At 46.2% G+C, this 20,931-nt stretch overlaps 9 protein-coding genes across 12 annotated transcripts; 6 read left to right on the top strand and 3 right to left on the bottom strand.

The window, feature by feature from the left end:
• Positions 1 to 59: 59 nt before the first annotated feature.
• On the top strand, positions 60 to 1,724 carry E1B28_003594 (uncharacterized protein; the record flags this gene model as incomplete). The annotated part of the gene is made up of 1 exon (XM_043160591.1): positions 60 to 1,724. One exon carries the CDS (start codon positions 60 to 62, stop codon positions 1,722 to 1,724), a length of 1,665 nt encoding a protein of 554 aa, XP_043002548.1.
• Positions 1,725 to 2,921: 1,197 nt separating this feature from the next.
• Positions 2,922 to 4,651, top strand: E1B28_003593 (uncharacterized protein; the record flags this gene model as incomplete). The annotated part of the gene is made up of 7 exons (XM_043160590.1): positions 2,922 to 2,931; positions 2,975 to 3,041; positions 3,100 to 3,165; positions 3,216 to 3,554; positions 3,603 to 3,617; positions 3,675 to 3,816; positions 3,877 to 4,651. The coding sequence occupies 7 exons, from the start codon at positions 2,922 to 2,924 to the stop codon at positions 4,555 to 4,557; spliced, it is 1,320 nt and encodes a 439-aa protein (XP_043002547.1). The 3' UTR covers positions 4,558 to 4,651.
• Positions 4,652 to 6,958, bottom strand: E1B28_003592 (uncharacterized protein; the record flags this gene model as incomplete). 2 transcript variants are annotated; one of them, XM_043160588.1, is made up of 3 exons in its annotated part: positions 4,652 to 4,794; positions 4,854 to 6,693; positions 6,757 to 6,958. In XM_043160588.1, the coding sequence occupies 2 exons, from the start codon at positions 6,956 to 6,958 to the stop codon at positions 4,916 to 4,918; spliced, it is 1,980 nt and encodes a 659-aa protein (XP_043002545.1). In that variant the 3' UTR covers positions 4,652 to 4,794; positions 4,854 to 4,915. The 2 variants fall into 2 exon arrangements, with proteins under 2 accessions (XP_043002545.1, XP_043002546.1); XM_043160589.1 differs by having other exon boundaries at positions 4,652 to 5,504; positions 5,563 to 6,693.
• A 61-nt stretch (positions 6,959 to 7,019) lies between these two features.
• On the bottom strand, positions 7,020 to 8,802 carry E1B28_003591 (uncharacterized protein). Of its 3 annotated transcripts, none has more exons than XM_043160586.1 (5): positions 8,515 to 8,802; positions 8,413 to 8,451; positions 8,196 to 8,336; positions 7,731 to 8,141; positions 7,020 to 7,679 (listed from the first exon to the last, which is right to left on the bottom strand). In XM_043160586.1, exons 2-5 carry the CDS (start codon positions 8,437 to 8,439, stop codon positions 7,296 to 7,298), a joined length of 963 nt encoding a protein of 320 aa, XP_043002543.1. In that variant the 5' UTR covers positions 8,440 to 8,451; positions 8,515 to 8,802; the 3' UTR covers positions 7,020 to 7,295. The 3 variants fall into 3 exon arrangements, with proteins under 3 accessions (XP_043002543.1, XP_043002544.1, XP_043002542.1); XM_043160585.1 differs by having other exon boundaries at positions 7,206 to 7,679; positions 8,413 to 8,448; positions 8,515 to 8,793; XM_043160587.1 differs by lacking the exon at positions 8,515 to 8,802 and having other exon boundaries at positions 8,196 to 8,424.
• A 249-nt stretch (positions 8,803 to 9,051) lies between these two features.
• Positions 9,052 to 9,505, top strand: E1B28_003590 (uncharacterized protein; the record flags this gene model as incomplete). Its single annotated transcript, XM_043160584.1, has 3 exons — positions 9,052 to 9,131; positions 9,191 to 9,243; positions 9,300 to 9,505. 3 exons carry the CDS (start codon positions 9,052 to 9,054, stop codon positions 9,503 to 9,505), a joined length of 339 nt encoding a protein of 112 aa, XP_043002541.1.
• A 95-nt stretch (positions 9,506 to 9,600) lies between these two features.
• Positions 9,601 to 11,867, top strand: E1B28_003589 (uncharacterized protein; the record flags this gene model as incomplete). The annotated part of the gene is made up of 21 exons (XM_043160583.1): positions 9,601 to 9,628; positions 9,685 to 9,718; positions 9,773 to 9,797; positions 9,852 to 9,905; positions 9,964 to 10,066; positions 10,121 to 10,146; positions 10,301 to 10,310; positions 10,358 to 10,375; positions 10,424 to 10,449; positions 10,513 to 10,538; positions 10,604 to 10,659; positions 10,717 to 10,728; positions 10,797 to 10,812; positions 10,884 to 10,932; positions 10,999 to 11,102; positions 11,159 to 11,218; positions 11,275 to 11,302; positions 11,365 to 11,422; positions 11,482 to 11,585; positions 11,633 to 11,659; positions 11,733 to 11,867. The coding sequence occupies 21 exons, from the start codon at positions 9,601 to 9,603 to the stop codon at positions 11,865 to 11,867; spliced, it is 999 nt and encodes a 332-aa protein (XP_043002540.1).
• Positions 11,868 to 12,536: 669 nt separating this feature from the next.
• Positions 12,537 to 13,148, top strand: E1B28_003588 (uncharacterized protein; the record flags this gene model as incomplete). Its single annotated transcript, XM_043160582.1, has 2 exons — positions 12,537 to 12,586; positions 12,647 to 13,148. 2 exons carry the CDS (start codon positions 12,537 to 12,539, stop codon positions 13,146 to 13,148), a joined length of 552 nt encoding a protein of 183 aa, XP_043002539.1.
• Positions 13,149 to 13,500: 352 nt separating this feature from the next.
• E1B28_003587 (uncharacterized protein) lies at positions 13,501 to 15,224 on the bottom strand. Its single transcript, XM_043160581.1, has 3 exons — positions 14,571 to 15,224; positions 13,940 to 14,523; positions 13,501 to 13,883 (listed from the first exon to the last, which is right to left on the bottom strand). Exons 1-3 carry the CDS (start codon positions 14,926 to 14,928, stop codon positions 13,665 to 13,667), a joined length of 1,161 nt encoding a protein of 386 aa, XP_043002538.1. The 5' UTR covers positions 14,929 to 15,224; the 3' UTR covers positions 13,501 to 13,664.
• Positions 15,225 to 15,292: 68 nt separating this feature from the next.
• E1B28_003586 (uncharacterized protein) lies at positions 15,293 to 16,904 on the top strand. Its single transcript, XM_043160580.1, has 7 exons — positions 15,293 to 15,430; positions 15,476 to 15,995; positions 16,059 to 16,126; positions 16,193 to 16,261; positions 16,317 to 16,394; positions 16,455 to 16,532; positions 16,597 to 16,904. The coding sequence occupies exons 2-7, from the start codon at positions 15,745 to 15,747 to the stop codon at positions 16,749 to 16,751; spliced, it is 699 nt and encodes a 232-aa protein (XP_043002537.1). The 5' UTR covers positions 15,293 to 15,430; positions 15,476 to 15,744; the 3' UTR covers positions 16,752 to 16,904.
• The last annotated feature ends 4,027 nt before the right edge of the window (positions 16,905 to 20,931 follow it).

Below are 20,931 nucleotides of genomic sequence, written 5' to 3'. Positions count from 1 at the left end.
TAACGAGAATTCAGATGGATCAAGAATACTCTCTGCTATGCGAAAGATGTCGAATACAGATGGACACTGTGCCTCCAAGGTTACGTCCAATCAACCCCAACTTCCTGCATTCCACATATGTCCCCTGCAAGGCGGAAGTTTCTCGGATGTCGGAGATGTTGACCAAAGACACAAAAAAGCTGAAGCAGTACAAAACCGAGATTGATCTTCTGCGTCGGAAATTGGAACAGCTGGAAACCCAGGAACAGGACCTCGAAACTCGTATTGAGAAATGTTGTTCTGTGCTCGCTGTCACGAGTCAGCGTAAACTGCCCAGAGAGATATGGGAGAATATTTTCCACATTGCCTGTTTCTCGCACTCGCAGGGCTGGTACAGGTCGCTTATCATCAGATCTGATGTTTATCGCGGCAGGCGCCAAAAAGGCATCCTCAGCGTCCCTATCATTCTCACCCACGTCTGCTCTCGTTGGAGGGAAATCGTCACTCAATGTCCTAGGCTTTGGGCCTCCATCCATATCAGACTGTGGGAGGGATACCCCAGAAGCGGGAAGAAGCTGGTCAAAATGGTTTTGGCAAATTCTGCTCCCTGTCCATTAACCCTCCGGATTTTTCTATTCAATTACGACGTCATTCGTGAGCGTGTCCGAGCCACCTGCGAAGTTCTTGCAGATCATTTTTCACGATGCGAACGACTCTTCGTCTACTTCGGCGCCTCCGCCAGAATAGACCCCCTTACTCCCTTTCGAGGGCAGAATATCACGTTCAACAACCTCGGGTTTTTCAGTTTCTACGGTAATCGTTCTGACGAACTGGACATAGATAATCCCTTCTGTCAAGCGCTTCGCCATGCACCAAAATTGACGGGAGTAGAACTGGGGTACATCCTCTATCCCCTCAATTTACTTCCCAACCAGCAAATCACTACCCTGAGCATAGCAACTTTGGACGTACATCACTTCGATGACTTCCTCTTAGTACTGGAGGTTTCTAGATGCCTTTGTGCTCTGAAATTAAAAACGTTTTATACCCACAGGCAAGATGATCCTCCCGGCCTTGTCCCCCGTCGCGTGGAACTCCCCTGTTTGAGCAATCTGTCCATCTGCTTTTATCATCCACCGACATTCAATGATCCCATGTTGGAGGTGTTACTCTCCTCACTTGTGTTACCTTCGCTTTCGTCCTACGAGCTGTCGTGCGCTTTCCCTTCAGACATAACATACAGTCACTGGCCGTCATGGCTGTGTGGCATGCTTCAATACTCATCTGCAACCCTACGACATCTGCAACTCACCCTCTCATTCCCATACGATACTGTTAACTGGGACATGGAGCCGTTATCAGTGCTCATAAACACAGTTCCTCGCCTAGACCACCTTCATTTGAGGGTGGTATCCAGGGGGACATTCTCCGACTGGGGCGAATCCATGATCACCCACTTCCTTTCTGACCTCGCAGACGTAAAGTCTGATAATGCGATCGTCCCGAACCTGACCTACCTGTGTTTGACGAAAACCAAATTGACCTTTGACATCATAAGGCTGGTCGTCGATGTAGCAGCCTCGAGGAGTCCCAGTCGCCTTTCTGCTATGGTCGACGTCAATGTCCGTCCATTGGAAGAGTTACGTGTTATCCACTTCGAGCCTAACTCACCATCACGTTTCGTGGAACCTTATCGGGAGGCAATAGAAGGACTGGAACGAGATGGGGTGAAGATTGTCATTTGAAGGGCTGGCCGCGTGGTAGAGGAATTGGTTACGGCTTGTTGTTGTTGGAAAAGGACAGGGTTTTCTGTCAAAGTGGGTAATCCCTTTTTTACTAGTTACCCGCTCGTCTCGCTGTACAACTACTGAATTTATTGCTTATCAACGTGTAACTTCTCTATTGCTACAAGAATTCTCACACGACGCCTACTAAACCAACTCATCCACTTTCAATCAAGTTCCGCGGTTGAGATAGTCTATAAGTTCCAGCAAGAACGTAGCGTGTTCGAACTCGGATTTTCTCCCAGCAAGCAAATACCATCCCCCGCTCGTGATCTTTTGCATAACTCACACTCTATATATCCCTCGGACAGTTCCTCGGACAGTTCGCAAACAGGATCCGCTCCTTTGTTTCTCTCTAAGTTCTCGCGGCCCAAGTAAAAACACCCCCCACGTCGTACAAGATTTCCTCCCCGCCCATAACCCAACTATCAACGGGGCACACATTAGAAAAGATGAACGTGGATGTGTGGAGACGTTGAACTTTGAATTAACGGCGGAAGTAAGGGTTGCATGAGATGATCTTCCATGGCGCCACCATGAATCAGGTGAAGGAAGGTAGCGGAGTACATCCAGCGAGTCATGATGCATCAACTGTACGGAGATTGGGGGATTTTTACTCGAGAACTGGCCGCACACGATCCCCGAGGAATGCCGGTGTCAATCCGTCTGCATGACCGAGCATATAGAACTCTACTGCGTCGTTTTTCGATCGCAAATGCTCCTTGGTAGTCTTGGACAAAGATTTTCCGTAATAAGTCGTCTCGTCTAATCAAAAATAAACGGTGATACTGCAACTGGAGTGATAACGACTTGCCGGTGGGCCTTCAAGCTTCAAGTTCCGCTAAGTAGAAGCCTGGTGTGTTGTTTTTTTTTCGATACGTGAGTTTGTACAAGTTAAAGAAGAACTACGACTCACGATAAGACTTTCTCTGTCAATAACCACAGTATAGACCAAATTCTATGTCTTGAAACGATCGCAGGACTTTGGCAGGACTGCGCAAGTTCTATGACCCATCAATGCATCAAGGCGACCCGGAAAACAAAGTGCAAGCAAGATAATTCGACGTCGTCGCATTTGTGTCGCCTGAAAGATAGGTAAATAAATTGAATTTTTGGGAAAGGGAGATGGTTTGGAGACGGCCTTGTTTTCCCACGCGGATGGGATTCGGTGGACCATCGGAGACTATATTCGGAGTTCAAAATAAATATAGGTGCTTGGGGGTGTCCAATCGCCATTTCCGCTTCTTCTCACCAACCCCATCGACTTCAGCTCAACCTGTAAGCTTTACTACTTTATTTTATTCTGTTCTCTTTTGAAAGAATTTGGGTCTTTTAGCTATCCGATGTCGCTTCCGACAGCGTTCAGGCTTTCAAGATCTGTCCTTTCGACAATCTCACCACCGTAAGCTGTCGACACTATCATACTCACTACCACTCATGGTATGAAAACAGCATCTCTCAGGCGCACAAATGGGCTCTTTCCTATATTCCTACGGAGAAAAGACCATTATTAGATATGTCCCAAGGCGTACCAGGGACACCACCTCACGAATCGTTGCAGAACGCCATTCAAACCGCTTCAACAACGCGATCTAGTTTTGGATATGGTCCAGCTGAAGGAGAGGCTCATTTGAGGTCAGCATTAGTGGAGGAGATGAAAGAAATATACGGGGTGGATGTTGATTTGAAGGTGGAAGATATCGCAGTGACGGTCGGATGTAACATGGCTTTCGTTGCTTCGGTCATGAGCTTAGCGGATGCAGGCGATGAGGTCATACTTCCTATACCATGGTGCGCTCTTTTGAATAGTTTTTGGATCTTCAACTGATGACGCTGTAGGTACTTTCACCACCAGTGAGATTGTGATTCTGCAAGCCCGCGCGATGACATCTCAAGGATTCGTATGTTCAGAATGACCCTTTCCTTACTCGGAATTAAGACTGTACCGCTGCGAACACGCGCTGAAGATGGCTTCATACCGTCAATCGAGGCATGTAAAGCCTTGATCACACCGAAGACACGAGCCATCGCCCTAGTTTCGCCCAACAACCCTGTATGTCTCGTTGCGGTTGGTTTTTTATGAAAATAAGCTCACGCGATGGCCAACTCACAGACCGGCGCAACCTATCCGCCCTCGCTCGTCACGTCTTTCGCCTCACTAGCCTCCTCAAACAACATTGCACTGATCGTAGACGAAACCTACCGCGACTTTATTATCCCAAAATCACCACCCCAACTCCTATTCTCTTCCCCAACATGGCGATCAACCTTCATCCACCTCTACTCCTTCTCTAAATCCTATCGCATCCCAGGGCATCGCATTGGCTGTATCGCTGCCAATCCGAGTCTCATCACTCAAATCATCAAAATCCTCGATACCCTCCAGATCTGTCCTCCGAAAACTCCGCAGATTGCACTTGGCCAACCGGGTATGCTTCAAGGGATGAGGGAAGATATATATGATACAGCTGTTCGAGTGGCGAAACGACATCAGCTGTTCAGGGAAACCTTGTCATGGCGATGGCATATTGCCTCGCAAGGAGGTTACTACGCATTTGTGCGACATCCTTTCCGGGACATCGGTTCAACGGAGGTCTGTAAGAGATTAGCGGAGGAGATGGGTGTAGTTGTTTTGCCCGGGGCTTTCTTCGGCCACGAGGCGGGAGTTGAGGATGACCGATGGATTAGGTTTTCGGTTGCAAACGTGGGCGATGAAGACGTTATACAGGTGTGCGAGAGGATACGGGAAAGTGAGGAAGCGTTTGATGACTGGGTGGTCCGTGATTGTCATTAGGGATGACAGACGATTTTCAGAGGTATATTGGTACATATTCGGCAACCCAAATGTAGTACTCGATTATATTCAAACCGTTTTCTTCAGGATAACCTTCACCTCCTTCCTGTTCCAGGTCCCCCGTTACCTCTGGTATATGAGATTCCAAGGTACAGGCTGACGAACTCTGGACAGAATAATATAGTGGGCGTACTAGTACAGGTTTCAGAAATTGGAATAGTATAAATCAGCCCGGTACTACAATAAAAGAAGAACTAGTTCGAAAGATGCATAAAGCGAAAAGGAGTTGTACCTACCTGAGAGAGATCAAAGTTTGAGATGAGAGGGGGAGCGATGCCAACGAAGTGCTATCTCCAAATCATTCCGTAGCCTCTTCCCCGCCCCAGGAGCCTAGCTTTGTGGTGACCACTTTCATCCCATCTGCTTCTAAATCCTTTATCCCCTCCAATACATAACGTTCCACTGGCGAATCCTGCTCATCGTAGTATTCGATACAAAGTTCCTTCAAAGGACGAACGCCAGTGACAGCTGAAATGTTACCAGGGCTTCTTGAGGTCGCCATATCGAGGATTTCGCTCAACAATTGAGAATACGATTGAATTCTAACGAGAGAGATAGATTCAAGGTCCGGAACGAGAGTGTTCTGAGGCGTATATGTGAGGCTGGCGAGTGATGAACGGATGTAACTGCGGGAGAATTTTTCTGTGCGGCAGCACCTTCGGTATTCGGCTTCAGCTAGAGAGAGGCGGGTGCTATCGGGTTCCACCTTGCCTCCGAAATCGAAACGAGTTAAGTGAGGTGTGGTTTTCAACAGCACGAAAATGGGTTCCCAGGAACGATCGTATACGGGATCAAGGAAAAGTGACAAGTGTCGCAGAGAGCTGGATGCTTCTTTCAATGTTGCAAGGAGCCAAGGAGGCCAGCGACTTGCGAAATATAAACTTCTCCTAAAAGACAGCTTGAATGCGAAAAGATTAGGCATCACCAACGACGAAAATAGTTCACCGTGGCTAAAATCCCAAGAATCGATCGATGGATAATCCTCCAGCAGTATCAGAGTACGTAAAGAAGGCATCTCCACGCGGCGAATCTTGGTAGCGTTGAATTCGCAATCAGTTCCTGGTAGCACCGTCAGAGAACGAAGTTGCCTGGCAGACTCTAACACCGGAAGTATATCTGCAATGTTGCTAACACCCTCCAAGTTAAGTGTCATTGTAGTGAGTTGGCTAATGGGCACTAAACAGAGTAAGAGTAACGGAGCCTGCGCGTGAAGCTCTGCTAACTTTGGAACCTGACGTATTGCCTGCCAGAACGGGATATTGATGTTGAACTCGAGGCGGTCAGTTCGGGTGGTGAAGTGGAAAGCTTTTAGGTTGTTGAATGAGAGATCCGGTTGTTTGAGAGTAGAAAGAGTCCTCAGGTTGTCGACGTGAATGGATAGTCGCTCGCATCGTGAAAATTGACCTGTTAAAAGTTCCCAAATGGACAGGCAGTAATTGTCCAAAGGCCTATCATTCAGCCACGTCACCGGCACAATGATGGCCATATTCAGCGGGAATCCTGCAGAATTGTCCAGAAAGGTCTCAACCAGGAACATTTCGCGCCGCGAAAACTTCGAGAAAACTTCTACTCTGATTGAGGACCAAAGCTTGGGGCATCCAGTAGCGATCGCCTTCCAGCGAGAGCAGACATAGGACAGCGTAACGGGAAACATGGATAGGACCTCTGGCATGTGGTAGTCGTCGATTTCGAGGTCTTGAATATCGAGGAAGTAGCCATCCCTGGAACTGAAGGAACACGCGAAGGCGAATATGTTTCCCCAGAGTTCCGCGGGTACCCTGCGTTGGACAGAGAGGATCGATTGACGCTGCGCAATCTGGGCTTCGAGCCGCCGTTTCCCCGCTTCCATCTGTTCCAATATCCGACGTAAGGGAGCGATGTCATTTTCTAACTGCTTCAATTCCCTCGCTTCTTCTTCTAATAGTTCCGTCGTTTGGGAAACTTCAGTCTCGCAGGGTATATAATCCGAGTGAAGGAGATTGGAATTGAGTGGCCGTAAGAAAGGGACTTCTGTCTGTCTCTGACACCGTTCGCACAGAAAACTTGCTCTTTCTCCCATCTTGATACTCAACCATGCTATATTTAAAGGTTCGAAAGTATATTATTATTCTTCCGGTGCAACAGAAGTCAACCACGTACCAGCAGCCTGTCTTGCGCTAGTACTTCGATTCCACAAACCAAACAAAAATCTTGTATCCTCCAGACAGGAGGTCGAGGTGAACGGGAGGGCAAACGTAATCGGAGTTTGAAAAAGGCCAGAATTTTTTAAATTGACCTGGTAAGCTCCATCCCGCGTAGATAAAATAGGCACGTCAATAATGTACGTTGGGTCCTTCTGCATCCTACGGGATCCTTCGAAGGATATAAATCCTTAATATGATATCAATAATAACTTATAAGTGTGCGTGTAGTGGTACAATGTGTCTATTGGTAACTGTGAGGCAGGGACAACAACCGCCCAGTCCCTCTCAGTGCTCTTCAAGGAGGTTCCGCCGTATAGGAAACGAAAGCGAAATGCGAACCAAAACTTGAGCCGATCGCAAAGTTATCGTGTGTCCTGTCACATGAATCACAATATCGGGCCTTGAAGGCGATATCGATGAGAAGATGTATAGGTGGAAAGCCCTAATGACATGCGTTGTACTCGAGGAGTACTTTCATACTTCCGACAACGCTGCTTACTTGTGTCCTCTGACTGCCTTGGGCACATATGGTTCCTCCAGATACTTCGTCTCCTCTTCCGTCAACTCGATACCATCAACCACATTCTCCTCGATCCGCTGCTCCGACGATATCCCGACAACCGGGCTGACAGTCTTTGCAGCGACCCATGACAACGCAACTTTGGCCATACTGAAGCCTTTCCTCTGTGCGACCTCTTCGACCCGTTTGATAGTTTCTTCATCTGCAGCGGAGAGGGTACGTTCGTACACAGTTCCTTTGGCGACCTCACTACGGTGGGTGGTAACGGATACAGGTCTGGCGAGGAGGCCAGTAGCAAGGGCGGCCCATGGGATGATGCCGATACCGTTGAAGTTGCAATAGGGAATCATCTCTCTCTCCTAAGAATCGGTTAGACATATGTTGATTCATAATGGGTAGAGCAGACGTACCTCTTCACGGTACAACAATGAATACTCGTTCTGCATGCTAACAAATTTCGTCCAGCCTCTCTTGTCAGCTACCTCGTTCATCATTGCAAACTGCCAAGTCCTCATGGAACTCGCCCCGATGTACCTAACCTTTCCCGTCTGGACGAGGTCATGTAAAGCTTTCATCGTCTCTTCTACCGGAGTATCAGGATCGAAGCGGTGGATTTGAAATAGGTCGATGTATGTTGTTCCGAGCCTTCCGAGAGACGCTTCGACAGCATTGAAAATCGCAGCGCGCGAAAGCCCGTAATTGTTGATGTGTCTCCGATCATCGTACAGCGTTCTGTCGTAGACAACGGAACGAGTTTGATCGTGAGAGACAAGGTGGTAACATTTCGTGGCGATAATGATTTGGTTTCGACGAATGTTGTACTGGAGCTACGGGTGAGAACAAATCAGAATAGGGTAGAGCACCGGCCAACACACCATTTTCATGAACTTTCCAACAACTCTTTCTGACTCTCCATTCGAGTATACATTCGCTGTATCAAAAGTGTTGATTCCTATATCCCAAGCAGCTTTGATGATTGGTAGAGAGTGATCTTCGTTCAGAACCCAGTTATGAGGCTGAAAGGGGGCACGGAACGACAGCACGTTTTGGTCACTCCAAGTCTCAGAGAGAGAAAAACCGAATTAAGCTCACAAACCAATCTGGAGATCCGTAGCTCATCGCGCCCAACTACTTCGCATGGAAATTTGAGCTTTCAGTTCATTGAAGCGCAAAAAAGAACAGAATAACACATACAATAGGCACCGAGACCCTCAACCCTGATAATCCTAGTTGATGATACTCCACTTGTTTTGGCATGGTGAGCGTATCAATAGAGCCAACTTCATCCGACCATTTGATTCAAATTGAGGTCCAAAAGTTCATCGACATCACGCGGCGTGCCCCCGGCTTTCTCATGGGGAAGACCGGGTGTTTTCAGGCCATGACGAGCATTGAGAGTAACGCTGAATGTCAATGTGCAAGGTATGGTACGTTGTATGCCAGTATGGGGGGATCGTGGTGGTGAGAGTGACAGGGACGATCGGATAAGTTTCTCACGTTTCACGGCATGCCTTCTTACTACTTCCTACGCGTTCGAGCACTTGCTTCATTTTTCAGACTATTCCGATCCTGGGGTACCGCAAGTCACCTTCAAATACCATAGCGATGAAGTAAATCAGTCCACTTGTTGACTGATATGTTCATAACTATGTAACGTGAACCGTCAGTAAGCTCACAGTTCACGGGTTTTACCTACTTGATTCTCAGCCGTAATCACTCTAGTTCACTGCCATGTCCGCGCGATTTGTTGTGATCAGCTGGTTTCTCTACAGGCGAACCGCCTTTTCTACGTGCCTTTATTCGGTGTTGCGGTAAGGTGCTCTAGAATCATCCCGCGTTTTTGGCCCTAACAACTGCTTCATTTGATAAGTAACTTCCCGTTTGACTTCATCATTGATGGGCAGCATATCATAACGGCACTGAGTAACTCATCTGTATGGTCAACTGAGGTTTTTGGGACCACTCATGGTCATTCGCAGGAACCAGGTCCAGAGGAGGACGGCACAGACAACCTGGGCATGTCAACAATTACATTGGCTGCATGACTCTCGGTTTCCGCTACAGCCTGACAGGCTTTTCGACGTTCGATAATCAAAGTTCTGTGATGGTCTTGTCAATCATCCGATGGCTCATGGCTGTAGGCAAAAAAAAAACGCCCTCTGGTTCCGAACAATGCTTCTCTTAAAAGCGCCCTCATTTGCAAAGCTGCTTTCCCTAAATTTTCAGGCTTGTGACATTACACGCCTTATACTCGTCATTTGACAATCTTGCAAGGTTGGAATGGCGGTTTCAATTGACAACACGTTTGGTAAGTCCGTCACTTGTGAATCTCGGACAATACTTACTGATCGCCGTGCCCTCTAGGTGCTGGCCTTCTTGGCGCCATCCTCACTGCAATGTAAGAAGGCATCTCTTTTGGCTGACGACCTTTCCATTCATGACCTTCCTTTAGCCTGTATGGTGTCACAAGTGTGCAGGTAAGAGCTCTCGTCCGATGATTTGATTGCGTTATTGATGCTTGCGGCTATCAGACCTATCTTTACTTCGTCAATTATCCTAAGGATCCCGCAAGGTTGAAGAGCTTGGTGAGCGAATCCTTCATGATTAGATCACACGCACACGTTTATCTGATCGTCTCATCAGGTCTCCGTTATCTGGTCAGTACAGCTGCTTGATATATGGGCCTCAATGAGCCTCAGTTCAGTCCCGTCTCCCAGGGTGCTTGATACTGCGCATGTCGCCGTAGGTGCGTCATAGGGCACCCTGATTTTGTTCAGTGCTAACTGTGTCTATCCATCAGTCACATTCTCCATCTATCACTATCTAGTAAGCTGAAGCGAGAATTCGCGATCGGGAATCTCATGTTATATTGCTACTAGGTCTCAAGTTTCTTTGACCACAACGCCCTCGCACAAATACACTGGTACTAGATCTTGTCCCCTGCTCGTGCTTCATCTTCTTGACGTTTATCCACCTCCAGGTCACTAAGCGTACGCAGTCTTCTACCTAGCAGACGCTATACTTACTTCGACTGCAGACTTCAGTTTGCCTGAACGTACGCCTTGACCCTTCCTTCGAATTCCCTAATCTGACCCACTTTTAGATAGTAATCGCTGTACTCGTGCAAGGGTGAGTAGATCACATACCGCTCCGGTCATAAGCTGCCACCATAACACTTTCTCTCCACTTTAGGTTCTTTACGCACCAGGTTTACACCAGTATGCAGCTTTGTAACCAGCAATGAAGCACCCCGCGGTCTTACTACATTCTCAGTTTCGCGTAGGCTCGTGCGATGGACCTTAACGCCGCTACTTGTGTTACTAGTGCTTCTCCACTTCGGTGTGTATAATCTCTGTTTCTATTCTTGTTCGGATCTGATGTTTCCATTTCCCCCAGTATTCGGATTAGGTGCAGATATTACATTCTACCATTCTCTGTAATACGTTCACTGACTCCTTCCCTACTCCTGGGGACAGAAACCGTTGCATGGTTGTACGTTTACGCATTTTCCCATCCTCGCTTAAAAGTCGATATTGACGTATTCTATTTCGCCTGGTGACCAGGTTCATCAAAACTACATTTGAGAATTTTAACCGTTCTCAAGAAGTCAAGGTAGGAAATCTGCATATGGGATGATCACCGCACCTCATTGACCTCTGGGCCGTAATCATCGTCTAGTTGGCTGCTGCTACACCCTTCGCCATATTTGCTGTTCTTTCTGATATTGGGGTTGCCGCTTCGCTGTGCGCTTTACTTCATGAGGGCCGCACGGGTATCAAAAAGTATGTTGTTGATGTGTACGACTTTTGCAATCGAGTCTCTTACCATGAATGTACAGGACAAATGCGATAATAACCACCCTCATGATCTATGCAGTTAACCGCTGCCTACTGACGTCGTACGTATAGTAGCAGTCTTTCGTGGTCTGATGTACGGCTGACGCTTAATGTGAAGAGTTGTCGCAGTCACGGAAGTCATAGTGGTCAGTACATCAGCGCCAATCATGACTAGAACAACGAGACTTATGATTTTTCAAATGATTAGTTTATTGCGACACCTGATGCCCTATGGTATCTCGCCATAGACTTCGTCATCGGAAAACGTGAGTTTATTTGACGATCTCTTGCACAGTGCACTGATTCGTTTCGCTTCTATTTTCAGTTTACGCAAACAGTCTTCTTGCATCATTGAACTCCCGGAACTTCCTCCGCGCACAACAAGACGGGAATGTCCTAACCATCTCAACTCATGCTTCATCACGCTTCGTACGTAGAGGTTCCCCCAGCTCGCATCCAAGTCTAACTCTCCACAGGGTCCTTCGAGCGGAAATGGCGGACACGTGCGTTATACCAATCCGCGTCGCCATTCGTACAGTTCGCTGACTTCTACTACTTCAATCCCCACGACCGCAGTCGCAAAACCACGCAATGATCGCCCTCAAGCCGATGAATCACGGTGGTTCAATTTCAACTGAATCTGAAGCGGCGACAACGTTTGGGTCGGCGAATAGTGTGCCCAAGGTACATCCTAATGTTTTTGATGATTGAGACTGTTTTTGTTGTAGAGTAGATTCTTTTTGCTGTCATTAGGATCGGCAGCGCGTCGCGTGCCGACCAATCATGGAACGCCTATTATGTATATATCACGTGGCGTCCACAAAGAACCATCATTGCGTTGCCACATTGCACTTGTCCACCACCTTCCTCAGTCTGCAAATACTCAAGTACTCCTTTCGTTTTCCGTTAACTTTCCGAGTAACTTGAAGAAGGCTTCCGGGTACGCGGTCATAGTCGAAATGAGATAAGTGGGAGAGTCCTGTTATAAGAAGATCCAAATCGTCCGTTCAAGGTAACAATCAACTTCATTGGGAGCGTACATGCTGACCGTAATATAGATTCTCAGTGAGACGCCCTTCCGCATTTGTATCGAACTCCAGAAAGCCTGAAGACAATGATCGTAAAGCAAATGAATGTTCAAACGTTCAATGTTCAATGTCATTATTTGCGCATGTGACACGAGTGAGCAGCCTGGATTGAAGCTGGACCGGGGTAGCAAACCAGTCAAAGCGCCATGGTTGTAGGCAAGTCCTAGGTCAAAGCTCGACAACCCACTCCGCTTTGCTCGTTAACTCCTCGAGGGCAGAGGTTTCGGTCAAAGCAGTGAAAATTCGTATATAATATCCCTGGCCAATACCACAATTCCCTAGAGCTTATAACATGCATTCTGAACAAGTATCCGAACACAGTCAACAAGGACCCTCCACGGCGTAAGTCATTTCTAACCAATTTATCGGGAGGTTGAGGAACTGAGCCCTCTCTTTACTTAGCTTCGCCGAACACAGAACACCGTACCACCACTTGGATAACGGGTGGTCTCAATCACTACCAACTTCTGTCACTTCCGTGTATGGATCCATTGACACCAACCGGGCCTCGCAAACACCCTACATCCCCACCCGTAGAGCTCTATCCCGATCTATCAGATCCTCGAGATCGACCCCGCCAACCTCACTCCCCAACATGATCGAATTCCGTTCCCAAGTCATAGAAGCCAGCAGACGTCAGATTCCACTTCATGTCGTTCTCCACGAACTTCAGAACAAGATGTATCCGCTCCATTTTGACGGCCTTGATGCGCTGGGAACAGAATATGTCCCACCCACTCCCGGAGAATACGAGTCGTTGTGTGGTCTAGCGGAGAAGTGGTACTATTCGGAACTTTGCACTCCTAGAGCGGGGCACGTTCGACAGGATAATCATTGGCTCGTATCCAACGACATGAATGGGTCGTGGATGGGTTGGATATGTTCGTGGTTGTGGAGACGCTGAAGATTCGGTGGTGGAAAGTGTTTATAGAGAATTTCAGCGCTCTGCGAGAGGTAGAATTTTTGTTTTTGGGGGTTACGACTTGATGTAATTTGGGTCTTACACGTCCTGTCTAAACGCAGTCGCCTCTACACCCAGTCTAAACTACCCCGACATTGATCGTTCTTCGGTCTGAGGTTCCAGATGCACTGATCAAATTGTGCATATTTTCTATCGATGCGTTGTATTGTAAGAGCCACTTAGTAGGATAGCTCGCTTATAGCCGGTAAAATCCTGGTCTCAATGATAGGGGATCTCGGGGTCAGAAAAATCACACCCATGGGACGCTTGAGCCGCCAAGCAATGTGGTTGATGAGTGAGAATAAACCCGAAATTCGTTATATAGGATTTACATACAACCCCTTACAGTTCCCTGAAGGGTAGATTGGATAGCTTTCGATGTCAACGCAAGAATTCAGTAACCAGAAGTCAACTAGCAATGTCAGTATGAACTTGGAAAGTCGAGAGTCGATAAGTTCTTCAGGCCGTATCGTAATCATTCAGCAAGACTCCCAGCCCCGTGCCATCCTCTGCCTGAATCTCTTTGGCTTTTTCAATAACAGCGATCGTGACTGCTACATCTTGTAATCCGATTCCAACCGATTTGAACAACGTAATAGGGCCATCAAACGATATTCCTTGCCCCTCCCTGAGATCTGTAGTCGACCAAAGAATATCTCTCATCTCCTCCGGAGTAGCCTATAGTCCCAAACTTTAGCTTTGCGTTCCATCTCGGAGAAACCACTGATACTTACATGTCCATTACGAGCGCGAGCTGCCACGACAAGCACCCCAATTTCTGACATTTGCTTTTTACCCAATCCTGCATCGATCAACTCTCCAGCATCTTGCAAACAAGCCTCAACGGAGTCAACAAGAAGTCTCGGCAAGGGTTTCTTTGAAATCGTTTCCCGAGAATGAACAGCACGCATTACAAGGTCTCTGTCGATCTCCTTCATCTGCTTCGTGTAGCTCCCGATCAATATGACGTGGGTGCCCGAAGGAACCCAAGCAGAGGGAAACAGCGGATTTGAAGAGGGCGTGGCTGTTATGACTATCGATGCCGTGGAAAGAGCCTCCTTGACCCCATCACTCGGTTGATCGTCCCCTGTGCGAAGCGAGAGTGTATTTATCTCCACTGAAGGATGGGAAGACTTCAGCTTATCGACCAAGTCGCGTACGCGAGAGTTTAGGGATCTATTGACAACCGTGCACGTTCTGATTGAAGAGAATGCCTTGAGATGGAGGTCCAGATTGGCTAAGATTTGCTGACCCGCCCCGAACGCTACTATGTGGCTCGGCTTTACCGGTCCAATGAGGGTCGTTGAGAGTAAAGACCCTGTGAACAGTATTAGTCGCCAACTTCGGTTATGATCAAGCACAAACCTGCAGCATTTCTAAGAGCTGTCAAACTCCTCGCGTTGACTATCGCTTTGACTGCGCCCGATTGCTTATCCAGTACAATCGTACTGGCAGGCAGGCCTCCCGTATCGCTTGCATCCGTAGGAGCTGAGACAACTTTCATGGTTGTCCCTACTGCAGAGATTCGAGCTGGCATAAAGAGCGCTTTGTGACGTTCAGTCGGTATCGCTATCCGATGTGGGGTGTATGAAAGAGGCGAGGATCCGGTTTTAGGTGTGGATACCAACGCGAAAACATCGGCCATAAGAAGCTGAAGATACTGAGGGGAGAATGTAGAAGTAACTCGTTGTACATCTCCAGCACTGAGAACAAGTAGGGACATGGCCGATCTATGAGGCGATGTAATGTCAAAGAATAGTCGCTGAATAGTTGAGAATCAACCACTCATATGCGTGGGCCGTAGCTGCGAGCCAATTCTGGATGACTGAAACCGAGCTGGTCGCAATGATCTGTCGGATTCCTGTCCGATTTACTGTTGCGATTGTCCCAAGATTGTCCTATAACCTAACTATAAACCGATCGGAGTCAGCGACAAACTATCACGGTTCGAATTTCCCACTCGTAAACCAGTTAAACGACTGGTGCAAATCACTATGCCAGAGGCAAGTTGAATTCGGATGAAGCTACGCTCGCCGAAAGCCGAGTCCGAACAAGATAAATCATGTGACTGGTTAAGGGCAGGCTTATGGCCCAGTATCTTTTCCCTCCGACGTTCACCAGGTTGAAAAGGAAAATCGGCATGAACGAGCCCGTTCTACCGAACTTGAAAATAACCACTGTGGGAGAAGAGTGCATGGTGCTGTGTCAGACGCTGCTTCATCAATGTGAGAGTTGATCCCTGATTCTTCCTTTCTAACTATGCTTTGTAGATGGATTCTGGTTAGCCATCGTGACATGAATCCGTCAACGAGTCTTCACCTTGCCAGACATATAATTTGCATGCGGAAATGTAGAATTTCCAGACCCGTGGTCGAGGTCTAGAAGACGAAAATTTTCCGAATCATACGGGTCTGGCGAGCCGCTGGAACGACCGGATACCGCTCACCGTTTAGAAAAAGAGACGGTTAATAAAGGGTTCACGACGGGCCTCAACCCCTTCTTTCTTCAACCCCGGACCACTTTTACTTCAGATTGAAAGATGCTAAAGATTGCTCTCTCCGTTGCGAGCGTCGTACTCGCCCTCGCTCAGCTTGGGAATGCTGCAAACGGACCAGCTTTTAGTACTGGACCCGTTGGGGCTGGATCTTGGATTCGTGAAGCTACAGCTACCCTTGTCGTTCCTCAATCGCCAAACCCGGTCGTTGGAAATACGGTCCTTTGGGTGGGTATGGGTACGGACAAGGGTGATTTGATTCAAGGTATCAATAACAACTACCCAAAGGATACGCTGTGGGTCCAATATACACAAACTGCTGCGTTTCCGAAACACTAACTTATTGCCCTCCCTTCTAGTGGCGATGCGTGCAGCAATCTTGGTAGTAACTGGTGTGTTGCGGCCTATACGTTGGCAAAGACTGGAGGTATGTATTCTGTTGTATAACTTCGAACCTCTCGTGGAGACGACACTCATGTATTCGGGGGTGAAGATAACTCGCAGACGAGTATATCTGGACCGAAGGCGAACAGCCAACCCGGACAACAGGTTACAATGCATTGTGAGTCTGTCCCCGATGCTTTCATTCTACATGATTAATCGCTGGTTCGATGTAGACAAATATAACGATGCCACCCAGCAATACGATCAGGATCTTTCGGTCAACGGTAGAGTCGTTTCAACAATCTCTTCCAGTACGTTTTCAATTGCGATTGCGTCGAACACGGCTTGCTGAATGAAAATCCTAAAAAAAGGCAAGGGACATAAAGCCATGGGGTGGGGAACTGCTCTCGAGTGCACCACAAAGCCTTGCGGTACCGTTCCAGCACATGGTCAGTTGAACTTCGCTTGATCCATGCATGGCCTCTCCTTTCGACTTACGAATCCTGCCTGTAGCGTGGAATAATGTTAAGATCACTCTGAATACACCCGACCCCAACTATATCCGGACAAACTGGAAAGGACCGGGTGTTACGGGTAACTTGGTCACTAACGATGGTGGAAAGACGTGGACTGTTGATAGAATTAGCATCCCTCAGTATACGTGTTGAACTTATCGTTTAACATGTGACCGTGTCAGTCACAAGACTTAGACACAAGACTCCATAGACATTAGTAGTTACTCATGTACATACGTCTGTCACTATATTTACACTATCATTCACATGGATAGTTTACTTATCTACCAATAGCTTATAGACCTCACAGTAGATGACTGAGCATTCTCTCACATCTACTTATATCTACCAATAGCTATATGACCTCTAGAGATAACAAGAACCTTGTTACTCAGACACATTCATTAGATACTATCTTTAGTTCTAACTCTCACAGACGTGCTTAGCACGACATAGCACGACATACCTATTATTATACCTACAAAGTAGTATAAAAGCTAGGTAATAACAGCATGTAAAGACAGGCTGTTCTATACGAATATCCTATCACTTAACTCTAACAAGTTATTATCTCAAGTCCCACACAAAGTAAGTCATCCACTGTGCGACTTAGGCTAACAGCCTTGCACCCTGCTTTCAACAGGTTATGGGCCCCGGACGCCACAGACTTCCTAGTCAGTGTCAATGGCGGACAGACCTATGACCCTTTGCGTGTTGAAAGCAGGGTGCAAGGCTGTTAGCCTAAGTCGCACAGTGGATGACTTACTTTGTGTGGGACTTGAGATAATAACTTGTTAGAGTTAAGTGATAGGATATTCGTATAGAACAGCCTGTCTTTACATGCTGTTATTACCTAGCTTTTATACTACTTTGTAGGTATAATAATAGGTATGTCGTGCTATGTCGTGCTAAGCACGTCTGTGAGAGTTAGAACTAAAGATAGTATCTAATGAATGTGTCTGAGTAACAAGGTTCTTGTTATCTCTAGAGGTCATATAGCTATTGGTAGATATAAGTAGATGTGAGAGAATGCTCAGTCATCTACTGTGAGGTCTATAAGCTATTGGTAGATAAGGAAACTATCCATGTGAATGATAGTGTAAATATAGTGACAGACGTATGTACATGAGTAACTACTAATGTCTATGGAGTCTTGTGTCTAAGTCTTGTGACTGACACGGTCACATGTTAAACGATAAGTTCAACACTCCCCCTCACTGAATTCATGTGGTATAGAATTAGTGGAAGGTTAATCCAAGTTCTTTATGGCATTTCTCGAACTTGATTCTATCTAGGTTCTTCGTGAGAAGATCTGCAGGATTTTCGGTTGTAGGAGAATAGAAGAGTGTAATCTTCTTTTCGGTGATGCATTCACGAATGTGATGAAAGCGGATGTCCATGTGTTTGGTTCGCTTTTCTTGTACTTCGTTACTGCTTAGGAATAGTGATCCTTGATTATCGCCGATTAGTGGAATTGACTCTAATGGAAATCCTATTTCTCCAAAGAGGTTTTCAATCCATCTAATTTGTCTAGCACAGTCAGATAGTGCCATGTACTCGGCTTCCGTAGATGACAATGCAATGGTCTTTTGTTGGTGTGAAACCCAACAGACTGGTGCGTTGGCAAACTTGATCAAATATCCAGTGTGTGATTTTCGATTACTGGGATCTGTTGCCCAATCTGAGTCAGAATAGGCCATGAATCCCATGTTCGACTTTCCATCATATGTGAGTGTATATTTCGAAGTTCCCCTAAGATATTTGAGGATATACTTTGATCGATCAAGATGATCTTGGGATGGATTTGCTCCATGCTGTGATAGTTTGATAACAGCATGTGCAATGTCAGGTCGTGTTCCAAGCATGAGGTAAAGTAGTGATCCTATTACTGATTGGAACTGTGATCGAAGTTTTGGATCTGGAGTATTTGTATTGGTAACTGGTGTGTATCCACCAGGTAATGGTGTGTTTGCTGATTTTGCATTTGTCATATCAAATCTTCGGATTACTTTTTCAAGATAGTCGCATTGATCAAGATAGATCTTTCGATTTTTGCGATCTCTCCTGATTCTCATTCGAAGAAATTCCTTCAGTTCTCCTAAATCTCTGCATTCCCAGACTTTCATAAATTCCTTCTTCTTTCTATTGAGAAGGTCCTTGTCGGATCCCATGAATAGGGCATCGTCGACATAAATGATGGCAATTACTGTTTTGCCGTTTTCTTGGAAGATATATACGCCAGCATCTGAAGTGCATCGTGTGTAGCCCATTTTCATCATTGATTGTGTACACGTATGCCACCAAGTTCGACTGGCTTGCTTCAGACCGTATAATGCTTTGCGTAACTTCCAAACCTTGTCTTTATCCTTGACGAATCCTTCTGGTTGTTCCATAAAGATTTCTTCCTTTAACTCGCCATATAGAAAGGCGGTTTTAACATCGAGCGCTGAGATTTCCCAGTCTTCTAGTGCTGCTAATGCCAGAAGTAGTCGTACGGTTTCAAATCGTACAACTGGTGAAAATAATTCGTCATAATCTATGCCTTGGATTTGTGAAAATCCTTTTGCTACTAATCGCGCTTTGTAGCGTCCATCCGACTTCTTGTCGAATACCCATCTACATTTGATTGGTTTCTTGTGTGTAGGACGGTTTACTATTGAAAACACTTGTCTTTCATTTAGTGATTTCAATTCTTCTCCACAAGCTTTCAGCCATTCTATCTGTTCCTCTTTTGGGCGAAGGTTGAGGATTTCAGAATAAGACCAGTCTTTGACTGTATCAAAATCTGGTTTGATAGCGGATGAAAGAAATGTTTTAATAAATTGTTCTCCCCCTTCCTGAATAAGTCTAGTCAGAAGCTCTTTCTCGGAGCTTCCCTGTTCAGGAATGACAGTTTCTTTCGGTTTTACTTGTATCTTTTCAGGTATTCCTAGTGGATTAACTGTCTTTTGCCAACTTCGCATGCCTTGTTGTTGGTTTTCAAGAGGATCGCCTGTATAGACGTTTCCTTCCTGTATCCTAGGTATGCGAATTCTAGGTTCGACTTCTCTAGGTGGCAAAGGATCTCTCACTTTCTGAGATCTTTTATGAGTACGTGGAGGAGGTTGTGGAGGATAATTCTGTTCATGAGGTTTTTCCTGAGGTTGTTCATCCTTGGGAATATTACATTCAGGATCCGGTATAGGAGCCTCATCGTCAGAGTCATCATTGGGAAGATTCCAAAATTCGTCAAAAGCGTCCTTTTGATTGGAATTTGGATGGTGATCATTGTGATCATGACCGTCGTAAGGGTATTGGGTAAAAGGCGTAGAGTGGATTGGTTTGGAAGATTTGTCTATCTCGATAGATCCAGGTGCTTCTTGCTTGCATTTAGGAAACCATGATTCATCAAAAGTAGCATTGGGGCTAACAACGATAGAGTTGCTAGTAATGCGCATAGAACGATAAGCTTTTGATCCTGGCTCATAGCCAATGAAGATCATTGCTTCTGAGCGTGGTGCTAGTTTGTTTTTGCGTACTTCTTTGTGATTATGAACATAAGCCCCACAACCAAACGTCCTGAAGTATGAAACATCAGGTTGGTTGTTGCTATAAATTTCTACAGGCATTTTCCATGCTCTAGAATGAATCGGAGTTCTGTTGTATACATGAAGAGCTGTTTCAATCGCAAATTGCCACCAACTCTCTGGTGCACAGGCTTGCTGCCGTAGTGCTTCAGATTTGTCTCGCAGCGTTCGATTGAAACATTCTATTTGTCCATTTTGTTCATGTATGTGAGGTGCAGATGACTGGATAGAAATTCCATGTTGTTTGAAGAATGCTTCTGTATTCTTAGAGAAGAATTCTCCCCCTCGATTGAAGCGTAGCTTCTTGACTTTTTGATTGGATAGATTTTCCACTAATGTCTTCCATTCTTTTAACTTTTGGAAAACATCGGATTTGTTTCGTATAGGGAAGACCCATCCTAGTGAGGAAAAGTCATCGATCATTGTCAAGCAATATTTGTTTTGCTGATAAGAGTGGGTTGGAAATTCTAGTACATCTGCATGAACTAATTCTAGTTTTTGAGAGGCACGTTTGTTAGAAGATGGGTATGATTTAGCTGTCATCTTTCCTTTAGCGCAACCTTTACAGATTCCTGTAGTTGGTTCACGAATCGTAGATTCAGTGAAACCTTTGCATGAAGTTTGACACTTGCGCAGTACATTGTAAGATGCGTGTGCAAAACGTTTATGCCAAATAGATGAATCTATGTTTGCAAGAGAAGCCATTATGATTGAAGGTGATTTCTCCTTGGAGAGTATCTTTCCATCAACCCATTTGAGATTATCCG

This window comes from Marasmius oreades, chromosome 11, assembly GCF_018924745.1.
Source record: "Marasmius oreades isolate 03SP1 chromosome 11, whole genome shotgun sequence".
Classification (NCBI taxonomy): Eukaryota; Fungi; Basidiomycota; class Agaricomycetes; order Agaricales; family Marasmiaceae; genus Marasmius; species Marasmius oreades.
This window is presented reverse-complemented; position numbering and strand designations above follow the sequence as displayed.